General features: G+C 39.7%; 2 protein-coding genes across 10 annotated transcripts in view; both read left to right on the top strand.

Annotated features, from left to right (window-relative positions):
• htr2cl1 (5-hydroxytryptamine (serotonin) receptor 2C, G protein-coupled-like 1) overlaps positions 1 to 3134 on the top strand; it is a 136863-nt gene extending 133729 nt beyond the window's left edge. For all 4 annotated transcript variants that reach the window (XM_067525218.1, XM_067525217.1, XM_067525215.1 and 1 more), the window contains one exon: positions 641 to 3134. In XM_067525218.1, the coding sequence (XP_067381319.1) occupies positions 641 to 1213 (573 nt within the window). In that variant the 3' untranslated portion in view covers positions 1214 to 3134. The remainder of the gene's footprint in view (positions 1 to 640) is intronic.
• A 6922-nt stretch (positions 3135 to 10056) lies between these two features.
• zgc:109889 (uncharacterized protein LOC553542 homolog) overlaps positions 10057 to 19037 on the top strand; it is a 35535-nt gene continuing 26554 nt past the window's right edge. For 2 of the 6 annotated variants that reach the window (XM_067524248.1, XM_067524249.1), the window contains exons 1-2: positions 10057 to 10357; positions 12943 to 13102. The gene's annotated coding sequence lies outside the window, so the exon portion shown is untranslated. The remainder of the gene's footprint in view (positions 10358 to 12942; positions 13103 to 19037) is intronic. The other 4 variants (XM_067524250.1, XM_067524251.1, XM_067524245.1 and 1 more) reach the window with 4 other exon arrangements.

Raw genomic sequence — 19037 nt, 5'->3', positions numbered from 1 at the left:
TTCACACACACACACCAATAATGGTGGCTGCGATGCAAGGTGCTGACCTTGGGGTTCAGTGTCTTGCCCAAGCGCGTCATGACACAGATATTCACAGTTCAAACATCAGAAACATGTCATTTCAAAGTTGATAACTTGTTCGCTGTCGTCAATTTACTGGACAACATTAGCATTAATTCAAAGTTATGTTTGCATTGAAACAATAAACGTGGGTTTTTACCTGCTTCCAAGCTTTAAAAGATGCTTCACCTTTCTTATTTTACCTTTCACCTTAATTTTGTCGGTCGGCTTCTACTGAAAACACTTGTTGATAAAAATGGGTGAGACAGAACCCAGGCCATAAAACCAAAACACTGAACTAAATGACATTTAAAAAAATTATAGGTGATGAGCAGTGCTGGGTGATAATTTTATGTGGGTCTATTACTACGAGCAGCTGCTATTACAAATACAGAGCTGTAGTCATTTTAAGGCAATGTTTATGAAAAACATGTGCAGCTTAAGGAATCTTTCTAAATTGCAGTGGTGCAGTAAAACAAGCCAATAAAAGCCTCAAACATTTTCATTCTTGCTAAATAGGCTATTTTGAACAGGATCTTTCTTAATAATTTAAAATTTGTTCTCTCCTTTATTCCCTCAGGTCCTGGGAATCGTCTTCTTCCTTTTCCTCATCATGTGGTGTCCTTTCTTTATCACCAACGTCACCTTCGTCCTGTGCCATAAGTCCTGCAACGAGTCGCTGCTTCACGACCTCCTCAATGTCTTTGTATGGGTTGGTTACATCTCCTCTGGAGTCAACCCTCTTGTCTACACGCTCTTCAATAAGACCTACAGGAGAGCGTTCTCCAGATACATTAGGTGCCAGTATAACTTCGGGGCCAATGCTGCTGGACAAAGTTGCAAAACCCTTCTGGTCCCCCCGCCGTGTCCATCACATGCGGTGACCCCTCTTCTGATGGGTAGTCATGGGAAAGCAGGCATTGATCGCAATAGTAACTGTCGTAATGGCGGAAGGGGGGATAATGGAAGGCTGACGGTGGACCCAGAGGACACAACAGATGATGGGACACAAATCGGAATAGTGTCACAAAGCCTGTCCGAGTGCCACAACGTTGGAATGCTTTCTGAAACAGAGCCGGAAACGGAGTTGGAGCAGGAGTTGTCACTCATCAGCTACACCCCCGCTTCCAAAGAACACACAAGCAGCGTGTGACTGCATGCTTCTTGTTGTTTGAGGTCTTCTTTTTTACCTGTAGACGCTGGGCTGAACAGCGTTTTGACGGGTTGGTGCTTGGAGCCTGTGGCCTTTCCATTGGTTGTAACTGTAAACCTGCAGTGGGTTCACTTATTGTCAAAGGACTAGTCCTGGTTGAGGAGCCTTATCCCCACACAGAAGTGCACTGCTTACGTTAATGTGTAGAGAATTCTGAAGCGCTAACCTTTAGTAGGGTGAAAAGTGCCATTGTCCACTAACATTTTGGAATGAAAACCCATATTTCAGCAGATGTTTTCTATTTCCTGCCAAAATGTTGGTTTTCATAGCATAAAGCATAAATGAAGGCCTTTATTTATTTGTAATTGTGCTCATCAGTTGCAAAATGTTGTGCACTTCATGGGGGGAAAGGTGCCAGCTGAGGTCTAGGTAAGGATGTGGTGAAACTGCCAATGAAGAGCTAATTGTCAATGTTAGCCTGGCGAGAAGACAAGTGGCCCACCATAGAGTCCCACTGATGTGGGACATAGAGGCAAGCACCAACCGCTGAGGTCAGTGAGGTCAAGCTACGGCTTCAAGTCTTCGCACAGAGTCAAAATGCAGTCTGACTTGTGTGGATCCTCACACCAAGCAAACTAAACCAAATCTATTTTTGTGGCAGTCAGGCGTGACGAAACAGTCATAAAATCAATCTGAATAAAACCTTTTGCAGCATGTTTAATCTAACTATTCAGCTGAGAGAAATGGGATTTTCACTCCAAAGGAAACTTTTGAGGCGGCAGTCAAAGTTTGCCTGAGAGGACCAAGATGAAGGAATGTACAACGACCACAGGGGTCAGATGGACTCACAGTGCCATCTGGTGGCTGTATGGAACGGAGAGGTCACTCCCCTTGGATAGAAGAAGGGGCTTAAAGAGCTAATATTATGGCGAAGTCCTTTGATTCAACACAGCTATCAGGCTCTTGTTCCCCTTGACTATCACAACCATTTCTGAAAGAATTACAGCCCCCTGTTGCTAATGTGATTCAACAAAGGAAGTTTCAAATCAAAGGGAGCAATCTAAAAGTAATAAAATAAGTTTTTAATAGGATTGCACAAATGTTTCTCAGATGTCAGCTTTACAGGAAACAAACAATATCAACTTAATGACATCAGCCTCATCATTTGTTTCATAATTAATCATCAATATCACTGAGTGAACTTCACTAAACTATATAAAACCCAGTCTCTAAAACCTGCTGGTATCAGTCTGCTCACTAAGACCATACTTTTACTTTATTGCTCAGTACTGCCACAGTACATCAATTAGCATAAAATGTTTAAATATTAACAGAAAAGATCAAATCATTGTAGCTACATAGAATATGCAAAAAACTGAACCATGTTACCAATACTTGTCCATGAATTAGACATTAACAGCTGAAGACACCAATTGAACATGAAAGTAATTGTTTAAGCTCATTGCCTGAGTAGCCCACTTCTAATGAATGCCTGCAAATTCAATATATGCATCACTGAGATTGTTGTCCTTAACTTCTTCATGTCATCTCTAAGCATAAATCCTAGCTGTTTGAGATTCAAGGCATCTCTGAAGGGCACATTCCTGAATCAACAACAAGTTCTCCCTCACGTAGTGTCACTTTTTTAAGTGAAAGATTTTCATTCCAGGTCGGTCATTATTCACCTCCATTTTCTGTCAAGCTCCAGGGCGAAAAAATGTTTCTACGATGAAAGCCAAAGAGGAAGAAGTAACATTAGTGTTTTTGCATGTTAATCAATCAGCATTTGAAGTAAACAATCTCTCTCTGAGCATTATTGTTACATGTAAGCTCAGATGATTTTTAAGATGAAGAGTTTTGTAATGTGTCAGAGAATTGCAGTTTTGATCCTTAATCTGCTGATAAAATCCTCCAAATCAGACATTTTTTTGATTTCTTACTGCTTTACAATCTGTTCAGCCTGAGGTACCATAACCCAGAGTGTGACTCAAAGAGCGAATACTTTTAGATTCCATCTGTCGCAAAAGATGGACAGAAAATCAATACGCTAAGAGACAGACCCTGACTCTATCAGGACAGGCAAGTAACCCTCACAGCTCTGTCACGCTGATTTTATTGCCCTCCCTCCTCCCACATTTTATCGACATTTTGCAGGCACCATAATACCTCTACACTGCATCTCCATCAGCCAAAATATTATGTGGATTTTCAAAAGTAAAGGTCATGGTGGCAACAAATACACCTCTGAGGAGTTAAAGTAGCTATAACTAAACATGTAAAGTGCGTTTAGTGATTTGCTTGGTAGGTTCAATAGAGCTAAATGTTTTCAAGAAAAGTTTTTTTAATACTGAGAAAAGTATTAGTATGTTTCTTAACATAATTTAAAGGGGCACTCCGCCACTGTTAAACACAAAGTTTTAAGTTTGAGTGTGACTCTGTTTAAAAAAGCTTGTGTGGTTTTCAAATTAATCCAAAAAACATGAGTCACACTGGTGGTGTCACAGGAGAAGACCTTTACAACTGGAGCTGTGGAAACGTGGATATTTAGTAGACTTTAAAAATCCCACTGAGTATTATGGGAAATGTAGTCTTAGTGAATTCTGACTTATAGTTCAATCAAAATCTCAGCTCAGTGGCTTCAAATTATCAAATTTTAGCCCCCCAAATACGTGGAAGTGCGATACCAAATTAAATGGAGTACCCCTTTGAATGCAAAGAAACTCTCGATTACATACAATTAATTACCTTATTACTTGTTATGTTTGTCCATTCTTTCAAATATTATATCAAAATATGTGTTATTCTACTGCTGTAATCAACATTTCATATTGGCAATAAACCATTTAGCCAAAATACAAACACCTGAATGTACAACCCTTTACCCAAGAGCAAGTTCAAAGAGTTCATGGTCAAAGCCTGCACTTCACCCATCAAACCTGGATCCTGAGGTCTGCAGCCACTTCTGCATAGCATTAGAATGAAACATAAGAACTGGGAGTCACTTCATTCTAATTTTATGCATGTCTGTATAATGTATCCACTATTTGTACGTTACAGACTCACACAGTGGTCGTCTGTGCCACTCTTCTCTCCACAAGGAGGGGTCTACATGAGCTAAGGTTGGCAAACCGACACATGTGGTTTGACCTACAAATATTGTGCATGTTTGAAGTGTCGTTCAAAAGGTCCTCTCTGCCTCACTCTGTTTTTTATTTGTTTAATGCTCTAAAGGAATGAAACAGCACAGGGAGGAAAGAAAGAACAAAGAGCAATCAACAAAATGCACATTACAAACAGCATGCAGACATTTCATTCTTATATACCAACAACAAAAAAGAGAGGAAAAAATGCATAAGAGAGAATTCTGAGCTTAGTTGAATGGATCATGTTTGTTCTATCCAGGCTACAGCCGGGCGACTCAACTCAGTATGACACAATGTAATATGTTTCCCATGTACCTGTGTGTACGAGGCCTGGCTCAAATTGCTCTCTGAGATTGATTCCGTAATAGTTCAGGGTTTTTATCGATTGTGCATTATTAAGTGGATTAAATTGGGTTGTCCCAGCGGATGCCAGGCCTGTCCAGCTTATGGTCTAGATAGACAAAAGCAGTGGTTCTGAAAAGTATTTAAAAGGATTTCAACCACTAGTAAATTTTAGGACTGGTGCAAATAGAAATAGATGAAGAAGTTTATTTACAGATTGATTGGGCTTTTCTCCCCCTAGAGCTATTTTAAGCATTGTGCAACAACGGTTTAATAAAAACATGTGCTAAATAATATAAATATGTAGTATATATGAAAATGGTAAGAAACTTTTCATGGTCAAACTAGTCGAGCATATATACATAAGCTTGAAGTAAGAATTCCATGCAGATATAGCACGGTATTTAAAAACAGTAAGTATAGAAGGAAGGGTCTTCTTTTTTCAATGATCTACCGAGGTTCAACAATTTGTGGGATGTCCTTTTTCTTGCTGACGGTTACATGAGATGAATGACACTGCTCAATGTTGTCTGTTCATATGTAGCTTGCAACAAGTCCTCCAACTTCAACGCCAACATAGGATGTTAGTCCTAACCCTCTCATAAGACCCAGCGAACTGTTTGTTGAAATACCCCCCCCGCCCCCCAACTAGGGAGGTTGGCGTCTTTTTTAAATTGCACCCCTTTCCAAAAAAATGCAAAGACAGCAGTTTGGTCACGTTTGGGCAGAAAATCTAGTTGTACAGTAGGTTAGATTAGTCACGGTCTGCCTTAAAAATCAGTACTTCCGAGTCACATGATGTACATCACGTGAATGTTGCAACACCAGTACCAGATGTTTCACACTAGACTCCAACTCCGGCCTCCTGTGTGAAAGTTCTGTATTTTCACCCCATCCTGCCTCCAACAACTTTCAGACAGTCTAAATACTACATGTTGGTCTACTGTTCACTACAGCCACTAGATGTCGCCAACTGGCGCTTTACGCAGCTGTTGATTGTTATTCAAAGCCGGTGCAAACAATATACTCATATTTAACAGGAAGACAGTCTCAAAGCTGCAGCGAGGATTAGCACAGTTTTTATCATGCTAAGCTAACGAGCTGCTTATATTCAATGCACAGACATCTGAGCAGTATCAACTTCTCATCTTAGTTGAACAAAGATGGGGAATAAGTGCATTTTCCAAAATGTTGAATTTCTGCATTTTGTGGCATTTATGAGTGCTACTTTTAAAGTAAGTCACAAACAAAGTCAAATGCCTTGATTTACTAGCTTTTATAAGGTATAAAAGTCTACCTTTTGACATTGGCAAATCAGAAGGCAATGCAGTCCCTGTTTTTGTTTTGTTTTGTTTTCTAATCAACTCTCTCTTAACCTCACTGTTGCCTTGCTTAACTTTCTCAACATGTAACTGTCTGCAAACTGCTCTGAGATCAGCCTGAGCTACAGGTGGTTCAAAATTATTCAACTTTAACAAACTCATCCTGCAGTAAAGACAAAGACTCCTAAATCTGAGGTGTCAAACCGATGCTCGGTCGTCCGGTTTGTCTTGATCTAGTATGATCCAGTGCTCATGGGTCGGCTTTCTTTCTATGTGTTTAACCTTCTTCTTGTTCTGCAGTGGCTGTTTTTTTTTTTTATAACATTTTAATTGTAAATGTTTGTCTACAAAACATCTACTTGAGTTTATAAATGATCATGCCATCATTAGACAATTTATATTTATTTTTTTCTGTGTGATGCTGCTATTTATTTATTAAAATATTATTCCAATGTGTGGACAGTTGTCTCATTTGTTCATTTAACACAACAATGTCTTTGCTCTAGGGAGCGCTGTCTCCAGTGGACCAGACTTTGGTGAAAATCCTCTTCTGAACTTCCTTAAACAAATTAGTAATGGAGCGGTGTCAATGAATGCCCGGAATGACAAAATAGTGTTTAAGTGGCTGAGGTAAAGTGAGACGATGACTGCATTTAAATTTTGATCCATTTTCTTTTGACTGAACATTTCTTTCAGGCCATTGTATTACTCGACTACAGAGCAGCAGAACAATAACCCTTGTGGTAAAAAGTTAGTGAATTGCTCCCCTTTGATGATCAGCAGCTACATCATCAACATCAAAAGTCCCTGGATACTGCTGACTACTCACTTCACTCATGTTATTATGTTCTTTTCTACTCCAAACATCTGCCGATCAGTGGAAGCTTTTATCTAAGTGCTTCATGAGTGAAGCCGAACCTGAAGCTAATTAAACCCTTAGCCTCAACTGTGTTTCAGTGTCAGGCTCTACACACTGAGCCAAGCCGGAAACTTGTGATACAAGTACCATAACCACACCGGCAAAGCGAGGCACCCATTTTAATTTATTTTTTATACAAACTGCTCGGTGTGATAGAGTGAAAGTGCTAAAAAGAGAATTTTGCTAGTTTTTGAAGAATTGAGTGTGTTCCTGCCAATAAAAATTGTGTAAGAGTTCCAGAGGAATCGATTAGTTAAATAGATACTGAGCATAATTGCACAAAATGGCATTAAAGTAGCTCTATGCTTGCTTTGGCAGAGCTGCTATTGATGTAAATGGCCTGTGATTCCCTCACCAGGCTCTGGTGTTTCTTTTAAACGGAAAAAAGTTCGAACTCCACATTGTGAGCTGTTCAGTTATGGATGATGAATTTTTATTTAAAAAGCTATTGACTAAATGTACTGTTTTTCTGTTATGACATATATCTCTTTAGTTGATATTTCTGTTAGATAACTGCTGTAACCAAGATAGATATTTGCATGGCTACTGTGTGGTGACAACTATTCCTATAAAGGCCACACATAGAGTAACAGCCACATCATTTGTGTTTGGCTGTGGTCCCTACTGCTTGTAGGTAATAAGAAAATAAAGACTATAAATGAATTGATGCACCTACAAAAGAGCCTGTGCTTTTTAGTTTCTCTTTGCTAAAGAACCAAATGTGAATACCATGACAGACCACAAGGCGACACTAGAGAATAACCCTCTGGAGTGTAATAAGTAACAAGAATCGATCAGTCAACAGTAAACCATCACCAAAAGTACCTCTATTTAGTTCTTTGTCTTTCATTTTAGATGGATTATGAAAGTCCATTTTGAAGGCCCTTTGGTCTTAAAATCAGGGGTATGTATCCCACTTCACACTCACTATAAAGCTCATGAAATGTAAAAGTGAAACATTACTGCTACCTACAAGTTGTCCTCTGCCCGGCTCTAAACGCTATATTCCCATGGACCATTAATTAGAACTGCAATACTGGGAAACCGATTGGACCCAACTAACTACTGCACTGCAGCTGTAAATAAATCCGAACTCATTTAGCATACTAATGTGAAAATTGCAAATCAGCCTGTAGAGAGTTGGAGCGACATGCACTCTCATAATGCACATGATTCGTAGGAATGTTTTTGCTTTATGGCCTTATCATCTCCTGTGATCTTACTTATTAATAGTTATTATTCATTGTGAGGGGACCATCTTTTAAGAATAAACTGCAGGAAAAAAAATACAAGTGGGGAGAATAAGAGAATATGAATTAATTTACAGATAAAAGCTTCATTTTAGGCGTCATCACAGTAAGATCAGCACCACGGAGAGCTACACATGCCTCCATGACATGTAGTTTTCATTGCTATTAGAATCAGCACCACGGACAGTGACAGGCCCTGGGGAGCCACAACCTGCAAGGGATGCCGGTGTCAGACGTGAAGAAACGCCTCCGCTGAGTGGTGCAGCTTGGTAAATGCAGGCAAGTAGTTATTAGTCCCATTAGAGAAAGAGGTCCAGTTCTATTTTTTTCACAAGGTGCTTCACAACTAGATAGGTCTATCACTTTGAACTGCATGACAATAAAACCTATTCAAACTATACAAATTTTATCCAAACCGATGCAGCAACGTGACTGTATTCTACTTTTCACTTTGGGAATTTATTTTTATACTAAAATAACCTTTGATTTATGGGTTGTGTGTGTGTGTGTGTGTGTGTGTGTGTGTGTGTGTGTGTGTGTGAAATATATATATATATATATATATATATATATATATATATATATATATATATATATATATATATATATATATATATATATATATATATATGTATATATATTATACATACTGTACTGCTGATAAAATGTTAATTTCTGTTAAGTGCATATAGCCCTGCCATATAGAGATCCCATTAGTAAACTGACCTGGTCTCGCTGAAAATGAACACATATCTGGACATTAGCCTACTTTCTGGCGTTGGGTTCATTAATGAAAGCAAAATTCATGTGTTAACCTCTGCAATCATGCGCAGCGCGCTCACTGCTGCTCGACAGAGTGGGTGGTGGTCTCGGTTTTCACCGGCAAACACCGGAGCATTTCGAATGAGCATGCGCTGTGCCACCAGTTTGCTGCATCCCCCCTGGTTTGTTTGAACCGAGCGTGCGTCAAGCTGGCGAAATCCTCCACCAGAGAAGAAGAAAAGGTGTTAACCATAAAATCACCTCAACATCGGCGGGACTTTTGTTCACTAGTACAACAATACACAGACACGCTATGCGATCATTTAGAGACGCTACACTGCTGCTGTAAGTCTTGATTATAATCTACAGGTTCTGCATTTATTGTGTTTTAGTGCATTGTGTCATCACACCACTGTAGTCTAGTAAAACTGGTAAACCTCACTTGTTTGTGAGTTTGGCAAGAAGATTTAACAGATCGTTTACTCTTGACATTGTTTAGGTTATACAATAGTGTATATACACTTCTATTAAATGCTTTATAAAGTATATATTTTCAATACAGTACAGGATGTAAAATAAAATTAGATTACATTAAATTAAGTTACAGACTAATAATGTCAGTACATCACATCTTTCTTTCTTTCTTTTATGTGAAACGATGTTAGAGAGTTGTTAATTCAACTATAAGATCCTTTTGTAGGTAGGAATTTGTGCTGTGTTGCAGTTTCTGTTTTTTTCCTCACTGATATAAAGTGAGTGAGCAACAGAACTAAAATGGTAAATATCATATATCATCACTTGGACTTTCTAATTATTTTGGGGAAGCTTAGTTTATCTCACATAAGCTGCCTCTTTCAAAAAAGAGATGAGTATGATGCATTCTGGGATAGGCCTTTGTTAGATAATACTGATTCTGTATTCCTATTAGTGTAAATTATGTATTATGAAGTTTATAGTTGTTTTTTTTTATAATTTAGTTTAATTAACAGAGACAGTTCAAATTCAAATTAATTAAGAATAAATTCATAGATGCCACAAAAACTTCTTCCCCTCCAAATGAGACTTTTACTTTGAAGTGGTCTATCGGAAGTGGCTTTCCGGCCAGGCTGCAGCTTGACGCTCGTCAGCTTGACGGACGCTGCCTTGGAAACGACATAAATCCAGTCCATGCAGCTGGGTTGTAAGCAGGGATTCAGATTTCCTGACTTCAAAGGCTTCCGCTTCTTTCCTCCTCCTCCTCCTCCTCCTCGCTCCATCCATCCCTCCATCTATCCTTCCAGCCCCTGCTCCTCCGAGCTGCCAACATGGACGATCTGAAATGAAGAGAGGAACGGGAAAAATCATTTGAACGTGCTGCAGAAGGAGCCGAAGAGGGAGAAGAAGGTGACGGGAGTGACCGCGGCCAGGTAAATCTGAGCGGATTTTCAGTGGGATTTGCATGTGACAGCAGCGGTGTGGACACATGTCCCCTGTGGGAGCACGTACGGAGAGGGAGCGTTTGTTGTTGTTAGTGCATCGCACGCACGCACGCACGCAGAAAACACAAAGGGTCGAGCTGCGTCTTTATTCATTAGAGCCAAATTTATTTGCAGGCTGGAAATCGAACAATCCCGATTTTGCCAACATTTCTCTTCCCTCTCTAATCGTGACCGCCGTTTTCAAGACACTGCTCAGGTGTCTCCGCTCGGCCTGCAACAAAATGTCACCAGTGGCTTGAACGTGTCGGGATGTGGCAGTGGACTAGAAAGAGAGCAGTGGGGCTTTTACGCGAGGTGTGCGGAGGATTAGTGTGTGTCAGAGCTCCATGTTTGTCTGTGCTGCTTGAATAACATGTTTTTCATGTGGAATTTGGTTGAGAGCTGTGTCTTTATACACGCAGTGCAGCCTGAAATGTGCTTCAAGTTCCTGAGCTTCTGCTCCACTTATACATTCCTGTAGAAATCTACATTTTTCATTCATGACACATTAAAATGCATACCTTTACATCATTGAGGATACTAGACATAATTCTAATTACTGTGAGTTTTGACTGTTGCTGCTGCTCTGTTTGCTCCTGTAGTAGTGAACGTACCGTACGGCTGTGATGCGCGCAGATTGGTGCACCTACATGACATTTTACAGATATGGATAAACAAATATAGTTGCAGCCAATACCTGAACTCAGGTCTGAATGAGGAGAGGTGCACTAGGGAAGTCGCATCCAATGAACTAAACATACTGTGTCAATGAATGAAGGTTAAGACCAGCGTTGCGCCATAATAATGTTATTTTCTCCAGTAAAACAATTGTGTAGAAAGTTACAAATTACATTTTAGTAACAACAATTTTCGTCATCACATCAAAGGTTGATTTAAAATCAGATATTTAACATTCATAGCCATGCACATGTGACAAATGAAATTATGCCCGTATCCATCTTTCTAACCCTTCAGAAATATAAAATAATGAGTTATGCATCAAGTTATATTGACGATGAGTAATAAGTAAAGTTATACTATTATTTTTTAGTAATGAGTAATGAGCAGTATATTTATCCCCACCTCCAGTAGGCCTTGTGCCTGCTTGTTGCAGTTGAGCAGGGAGCTGTTATTGATTTGATCCTTTTTTTTTTGTTTCCTTTTTTTTTTTTACATTTTAAACCAGTGATCTGCTCACAAGGCCTGTTATGGAAAATTTTTTACAGCATAGAGGAGGATTGTAACAACTGTTGCCAGATGGCTGAAAAAGGATTCACTGGGTTCTCATCAGTCATTGTATGTTTTTATGTTTCAAATATTTCCACTGTATTTAAAAGCCATAAATTGAATCTGACCCAACACTAATATTATAACTGGATGAACAGCATAGAAGATGAATGTGAGGGCGCTGCCAGTTTAAACTGCTCAAGAAGTTAAATGACCAAAAAAAAAACAAACTTATTAAAAAAGTCCAGTTCTGTCCTCTCAGGTCTATGATCCAGCCTGAATGAGGGGTGATTGGATAACTGCTTTCCTGTGTGTGTGTGTGTGTGTGTATCTGCCATACAGTACACGGTTGTATTCATAAGAGAAACTGCTCAGACGAGCTTGTGCTGATTCCTTACGTAAGTCACTCATCTAGGAAGGAGGGCGAAAGAGGCTCAGCGCTAAATAAGCATAAATGTTCAAATAGAGATGGGACAGCACGTGTTTATACACAAGTGTGTACACACACGTACAGACACACACATTCTTCAGGGAGTGAAGCACAGACAAAGCTACTCATTGACAAAGGCACTGACGACAGAGATTTAATGCTCTTGGTAACTTTTTGGATCCCCCCCCCAATCAAAATTCTATATACTTGCAGATAATTTATTCCTGTCCTGTCCAGTTAATTTTACAAAAGAGAGATTGCAAGTGACCCGTGTTTGATTGTTCCACAATGAAAACTAACTTTTCTGTCAATAATTAGATAAGACTGATACCACTGTTTAAGTATGGTGCTACGGTTGCTCAGAAGGCCTATTAAGGAAAATTAAATTAAAGGAAAATCACCATAAACTGGCAAATTTGTCTTTATGTCCCTATGTGTACAAATTAGGCAAACTACTCTATTGTCTTGACTGAGCCAGACTCACTGATGGACCTGACTTTTTAAAACACAGACATTCAAAAGACTAATATCAACTTTCTCATCTTACTCTTGGGAGGAAAGTGAATATTGTTTTTCCTTAAACACCTAAATATTCTTTTAAAAATAATTTTTCTTCATCATGTGCCAAAAATAAAATGCTAGCACAGCATGTTGAACTTACTTAGGCAGAACACCCAAGAAAACCAAATGTATCTGTTTAGAAGAACATAGTGTTGTTTCCCGTACTTGTGATCGCTTTTTAATTAATTATCTGTTTTTTAGGTGAAGGAACAATTGTTTGAATAATATTGAATTGTTCTGATCTTTGTTCAATACCAATTTTGTATTCATAATCCTTAATTTTCGGATCACTGTGGTGTTTCTCCTATTGCTTCAGTCTAGGTCTGATTCTTTCCTCGGGTCTAACCAGCAACCACCACCTTCAGGCTCGAGACTTAAAGCTGCTGAGTTGTTTCTAGGCTGAAACACAGAGGCAGCTCCTCTACCTCATCTTTGAACCAGATGTGGTCGGTTTAAGCGTTTGCAGGTGAAAGGAAGTGAGTCAATTGTGATTTACGTTTTTTTTTATTAAACACATGACTTTTCCTTTAAACACATTGACTCTTTGTTGCGTCTTTCTGTGGCCAATTGTTTGAGTTAACACTGGAGATTTTATTCACCTCGGCCTCTTCAGGCTGCACTCAGACTGCGTAATGTGGCCACTCGGAGATGTGCTTTGGGCCTATTCATATTTGGAATATAACATTTTCGGTAGAATCTGTCTGTCCTGAGTCATTCATTCAGGTGGATGTCACACCCAGTTACACTGACAGACAGTGTCCTCAGTGAAAAAGTGGCTATAGTTAAAGCTCCCCAGTACAGAAGTAGAAGACGTCTCTGACAGAGTTCACCTATTTTCTTTAAGGATCTCATCTTTTTCTAATGCAAATACAAAGTAATACTCCTCACAGTCCAAATGCTTTATAACTGAAGACATTTCCTGAGCTGAAATCAACTGCAAAGTGCTACCTGCATTTACAGCTACATCATCCTGTTGTTTCACATCATTTTTCTTTACTGTATATGCAGACTAACCAAATATGCTTACAAGGTGTTTGTTATTCCATTACATGTATAAAAGAAAAAACACACAAGGTAGAGGATTTTTTTTTTCTCAATTGTAAAGGCTGATAATGAATTACAGATTTGCTGTGTATCAAAACATTATCAGGTTTCTTTAATCCCGGGGCTATTTTAACAAACAATTTGAATGATTTAGGATTTAATGATTTAAGAATCAGCTTTTGAAGAAAATCCAATTAGTCATATTATTTATTGTGTCACTTTCTGCTATTTATTTATTTATTGGCATCTTCTGTAATTTTATAGACTAATAAGTCAGTTTTTGTTCACTGATCAGTCACAGCCTTATAATACTGTCCATTGTCGACAGAACAAACAAATGCATTAAATCAGTATCAGCATCAAAGTTGTTGCTTATTAATTTCGAATTAAAATCAGTTTTTCATCATTAGGAGTTTAGATGATGTCATCTGGAGGAGCTCTAGAAAAGCAGATTGGCCTGTGATTACAAACTCTATAGTGTGAACAGCAAGATAACATAATCTGAACTGAATGTTCCTCCAAATGATGTCATCTGGAGGCATTTTTCAGTTAGAAGTAGTGAGATATTTTGATTTTGGGAAGTCAAAGGGGCATTTACCGGCCTTTATGTACATGTACTACCCAAACTATAACCAAAAGAAGCAGGTTCAAAAACAGTGAAGGTGTACTTTAAAGGAAAAGCAGTACAAAGGTGTAGCAAGTTAACCTCCTAAATACTGTAGGTTATAGAGAAGTCAACACAAAACTGTGTAACACCAATTGAAATAGATGTGACAAAAATGAAAACGAAAAGTTTAAAGTTCAAAGACTATTCTGTCACTTTCTGATATCTTCCATTAACATGAACTTTGTCGTGATTTACTGCTGGCTGCACTGTCACAGTTCGTTTATTGTAGCTTCAGCTACTGACAGGGAGAGGAAATGTTCATTCACATTGTCAGGAAATACACATTTTCTAAAACACGTTTGCTACTGGGAATGTTGCCAGTTTGTGCTTCCCCCCCAGATTTGCAGAGTGCATCATCGTTCTTCCACCTAGATGTCTGACCTCGCTGCTTTAACTGTGTCGGCTTTAGTTGTTTTATGGTCTGTGAGATGATGTAAAGTGCAGGCAAGGCCAGTGTACTGACGACACATCGGTGTGGGTATTACACTGTACAATAACACTGATTATCCCGGTGTACATCAGACTGCTGCTCTGTGTACGTGTGTGTGTGTGTGGTTTGTTGATGTTGCTCAGCTGAAAAGACATTTTAAAGCTGCTATATAAGAATAATTTCCCACTAAATTCTCTCTCTCAACATCCATGTCTTCATCGATTGTTTCTACCTCAACATTTTTATGGCACACCCCAGGTAGTCGGCCTTACTCGACAATTTCTAAGCACATTAATTGCCGGGGTTCTTGATAAAGCTGCTTCGCCATGGTGATTGTTGCTAGGGGCAGTGTTTGGGTATTCATATGTGGGTGTTGCTGGTGTTTTTATCGAAAAACCTATGAATCGGGCGTTGACCCCAGGCATCAGTGTCTGTGTTCTGACTATGTGTGTGTTGTAGCAGACACACTAGGGAACCTGTGTTAGAAATTACCTGTAAATAAAAGGTAGATTAATTAATTATTATAATATTTAGGGCAGATGCTTTCATTATCCATTCATCTTAAAATTATATGCCATCACATAACCTAGTGTCCAAGATGACCTCCTCATCTGGCGGTTTTGATCTCAAAGTTTACAATTTAACAGCTGACTATAATGTAGTGCAACAAACTCAGTGAATTCTCTAAGTTGATGAAATGTGTAGAACTGCTAATTACAAAAATTGGTGTCAGATCTTAAAGTAATCATGTAGGGCCCTGAATACCAGTCAAGTGGTAAATACAGGACCTAATTATAACTAGAAATCATGTGACCATATGTCATCAAACTACATCAGGAAGCTCTGTGGCGGTTCTGGACCACAGGGACCATGAAAGTGAAAACTGTAACGTTAGTGAGTCGAGCCCTCTCTGGACAGAGCTCCACTCACTGCTGCACTGCAGACAATTTGGATCTGACTCAACCTTCCTGTGAGCACAAATGTGTCTGCAGCATGACTTCACTTGGACAAAAAAGAGCAAATCTGCATAGTTTCAGTTTATGGTGGGCTTGGCCTCCTCCGTCACAGTCCTTGTGTGTGATTCTGTGTGTGAAGAGCAGTTTGTTGTGTAGGCCAGTGCTCTCACACACACGTTCAGGGGGGATTCCCAAGCTGTAGTTCATCTGTGAGCCTGTAAAATAACAATTACAACACACAAATAATTATTATTTTTTGGGGGGCATTTCTTGCATGTTTGTGGTTTCTTAGCCGATGTGTGCCCCGTTCCACCGCCCCATTTTAAAAGCCAGAACAGAAAAACTGGGACAATGTGACACATCACATCCCAGCTTCAGTGTGACCTGTCTGTTGCCACCTTCAGCCCAGTCCTCAGGCCCTGCTGTCCCCCCACTGACTCCTCACCAGCAGACCCAGTTTGTTGTAAATGTTTGTATGCCCTGTCAGGTCACATGGCCCTGCCGGATGACTTGTTGCAATAATGCTGAGGCCGACACATTTAATTGTGAGAGACTGGGTCGCAGAGGGGCACAAGGAGGGTTCTCTCTCTCTCTCTCTCTCTCTCTCTCTCTCTCTCTCTCTCTCTCTCTCTCTCTCTCTCTCTCTCTCTGTCTCTCTGTCTCTGTCTCTGTCTCTCTCTCTCTCTCTCTGTCTCTGTCTCTGTCTCTCTCTGTCTCTCTCGCTCTCTCTGTCTCTCTCTCTCGCTCTCTCTCTCTCTCTGTCTCTCTGTGTCTCTCTCGCTCTCTCTCGCTCTCTCTCGCTCTTTCACTCTCTCTCTCTCGCTCTCTCTCTCGCTCTCTCTCTCACGCGTGCACACACACAAACAGTGGAGGCCTGAAAGCAGTTCAGAAACATTCATTTTGTGGCTGACCTGTTTACTAACCACATTAAGGCAGGATAAAGGAGGATGGAAAAGGGATCATAACAAGACTCATTTTTCTGATAGCTGCTAGTTTATACAGAATAAACTTCACTCCTTAATGTTTAGTATGAATAAATTCTGTAGGTATAGCTGCTTTTAAACAACCATACAGTGTTCCTAATAACTAAATGACAAATTCTTATCAGGTTTTCTGTACTGTTTCATAGTGTGGGTAACTCACTTGGATTGTTTTATTAAATACAGTGTCTATAAATGTATTAGCCCCCCTTAAAAAGTTTTCACCTTTTATTGATTTAATTATTTTAAAGGATTAAATCATGGTCGATTAAGTTCGATGATTTTTTTTTTTTGGAAAGTTTACAAAACATGACTTTTAATGACAACGTGAACACAAATCTCTACAAACTAATCCTAATTGTTTAAAACATAAAAATTAAAATAACACATGCCACAGGAATAAATCTGTCCTGAGCAGGATTCCACACTGCAAACCAAACGTTAGATTAACATGTACAATGCTACTTTGCAGGTTTACAAAAGCATTACTACCTGTTACCTGTCTCATCTGTTCCTCAAACAAAATGCACCTATTTGACTTGTTAACATGTCTGTTTTTATTCCTAGCGTCTCCTTAGTGTCTACTTGTTAAAACTGCTCTTTCTATCAGCCAACTATATGATTCAGTAACTGATTTTTATGCACCAGTAAAAGTTACTTGGAGTGCCCAGCGGCAGGAAACAAATGTTCGGCGTCACCCCAAAGTGTCCACAATTGTGTGGTTAACGAGCTGAAACAGGAATCTTCACCTTAAAGCATAGTAAGGAGGGTTTAAACCCAGGTTTTATAGCCTGACACTTTCTGTAAAAAGAGATCCTCGCCTCTAATATAACAGCTGGGTGACACTGACGGAAGGTAATTTAATGCAAGAACAACAGAGGAGCACAGAGGTACCATATTATTCTCAACATAATTATCTAATTTAAATGTCGTCCTTGCTGATGTAACCCTAAAAGGAGGACTGTGCCGAATTACTGGATGTTTTTTTTAACCTGGCATGGTTTGTGTGGTAAACCCCACCTCTGTTATGCACAGAGATGACAATATGAAAACACCACAAATGAATTGCAGTTGTGTGAGTGTGTGTGCTCTTGTATGCCCACAAATGTCATATTAAACCATTGAAGTGAGGACATTTTGAAAAAGTGGGGCTGGTCCTCATTCATTTGGTTTAGGGAAAGGGGCTGCATTCAGTCATTGAATGTCCACACGCCGTGTGTGTGTGGGTGTGCGTGTTCTTTGCCATTGGCTTGCCACACACACACATAAAATCACACTCCGTTTTAGCCACCAGAGTGAGAACGTTCATAGAGATAACACATTCTCAAGCCTCCTGCCCTAATTCTTACAGCAAAAAGAGAAAGTTAGGGGCTTCTTCACTTTGCCAAAGTGTCCTTACTTCAGAGGTTTCTAGACTCACATCACTACCCAACGCTGCCCTAGATCCAATATTTACCCCCAAAACAACGTTTAATCCTCAGAAGGCCTTTTGAAGTGGTCATAACCAGCCAAACTGCTCCCACAATGATGGTACTGAGCAAAAATTTGTCCACACAATCCTAGAAAGACGTGCACAAACGCGCACATACTTCACACACATGTCCCCTAGAACCAATGATATGACCAGCTCTGTGACAGGACTCCACTGCCCCAATGTAAACTCTCTTCTCTTTCTCCCAGTCCTGCTCCCCTCACTTCATTTTCAGCCAAAAAATACTTCCAAAGAAACCATGACAACTCCACAGAGCCTGCTGCTGCCTCTTAGAAGAAAAAGACGATGAGAGGAAGCGAAAGGCAATTTCTCATCTCATCCTTGCTTCTCTCACTCAGTTTTGCATAATTTGTTTTTAGGGAGGATTAGTGCAAAAATGGGGGGGATGTGCCATCGTAATTGTGATCATTTTGTACAATGGCTTCTCACCCAAGAGCATCAACAAATGCATACATCAAAGAAAGGGAAGGGGGAAGAAGGGAGGGGGCATGAGGGATATAGAGAGTTTAGGGTGGAGGAGAAAGGAGGCCAGAAGGAGGCGGAGTCAGCGTGTGGAGGGTTGCAGTTAAAATGAAGCTGCAGCTGGAATCGCTGCTGATAACGTTTAAGTATTGTCCTTCAGTCTGGCTCGAGCAACATCAAGCAAAACAGTTTTGCATTTTGGTGACATCAAACAAGGCTGCTTTTAAAAAAATTAAAATTTCAAACCGCAAAGAGCTTGTCTTGCTTTTCTGCTTTGTTCTGCTTTTCATTCTTCTTCTTTGTTTGTTGACATTTGGCGTGGGATCAAGTAGAGATCTTCCTGGTCCTCCCATGTTAAATCTCCTGACTCAGAATAAAAC

Source organism: Channa argus, chromosome 12 (assembly GCF_033026475.1).
Source record: "Channa argus isolate prfri chromosome 12, Channa argus male v1.0, whole genome shotgun sequence".
In the NCBI taxonomy this organism is placed as follows: Eukaryota; Metazoa; Chordata; class Actinopteri; order Anabantiformes; family Channidae; genus Channa; species Channa argus.
This window is presented reverse-complemented; position numbering and strand designations above follow the sequence as displayed.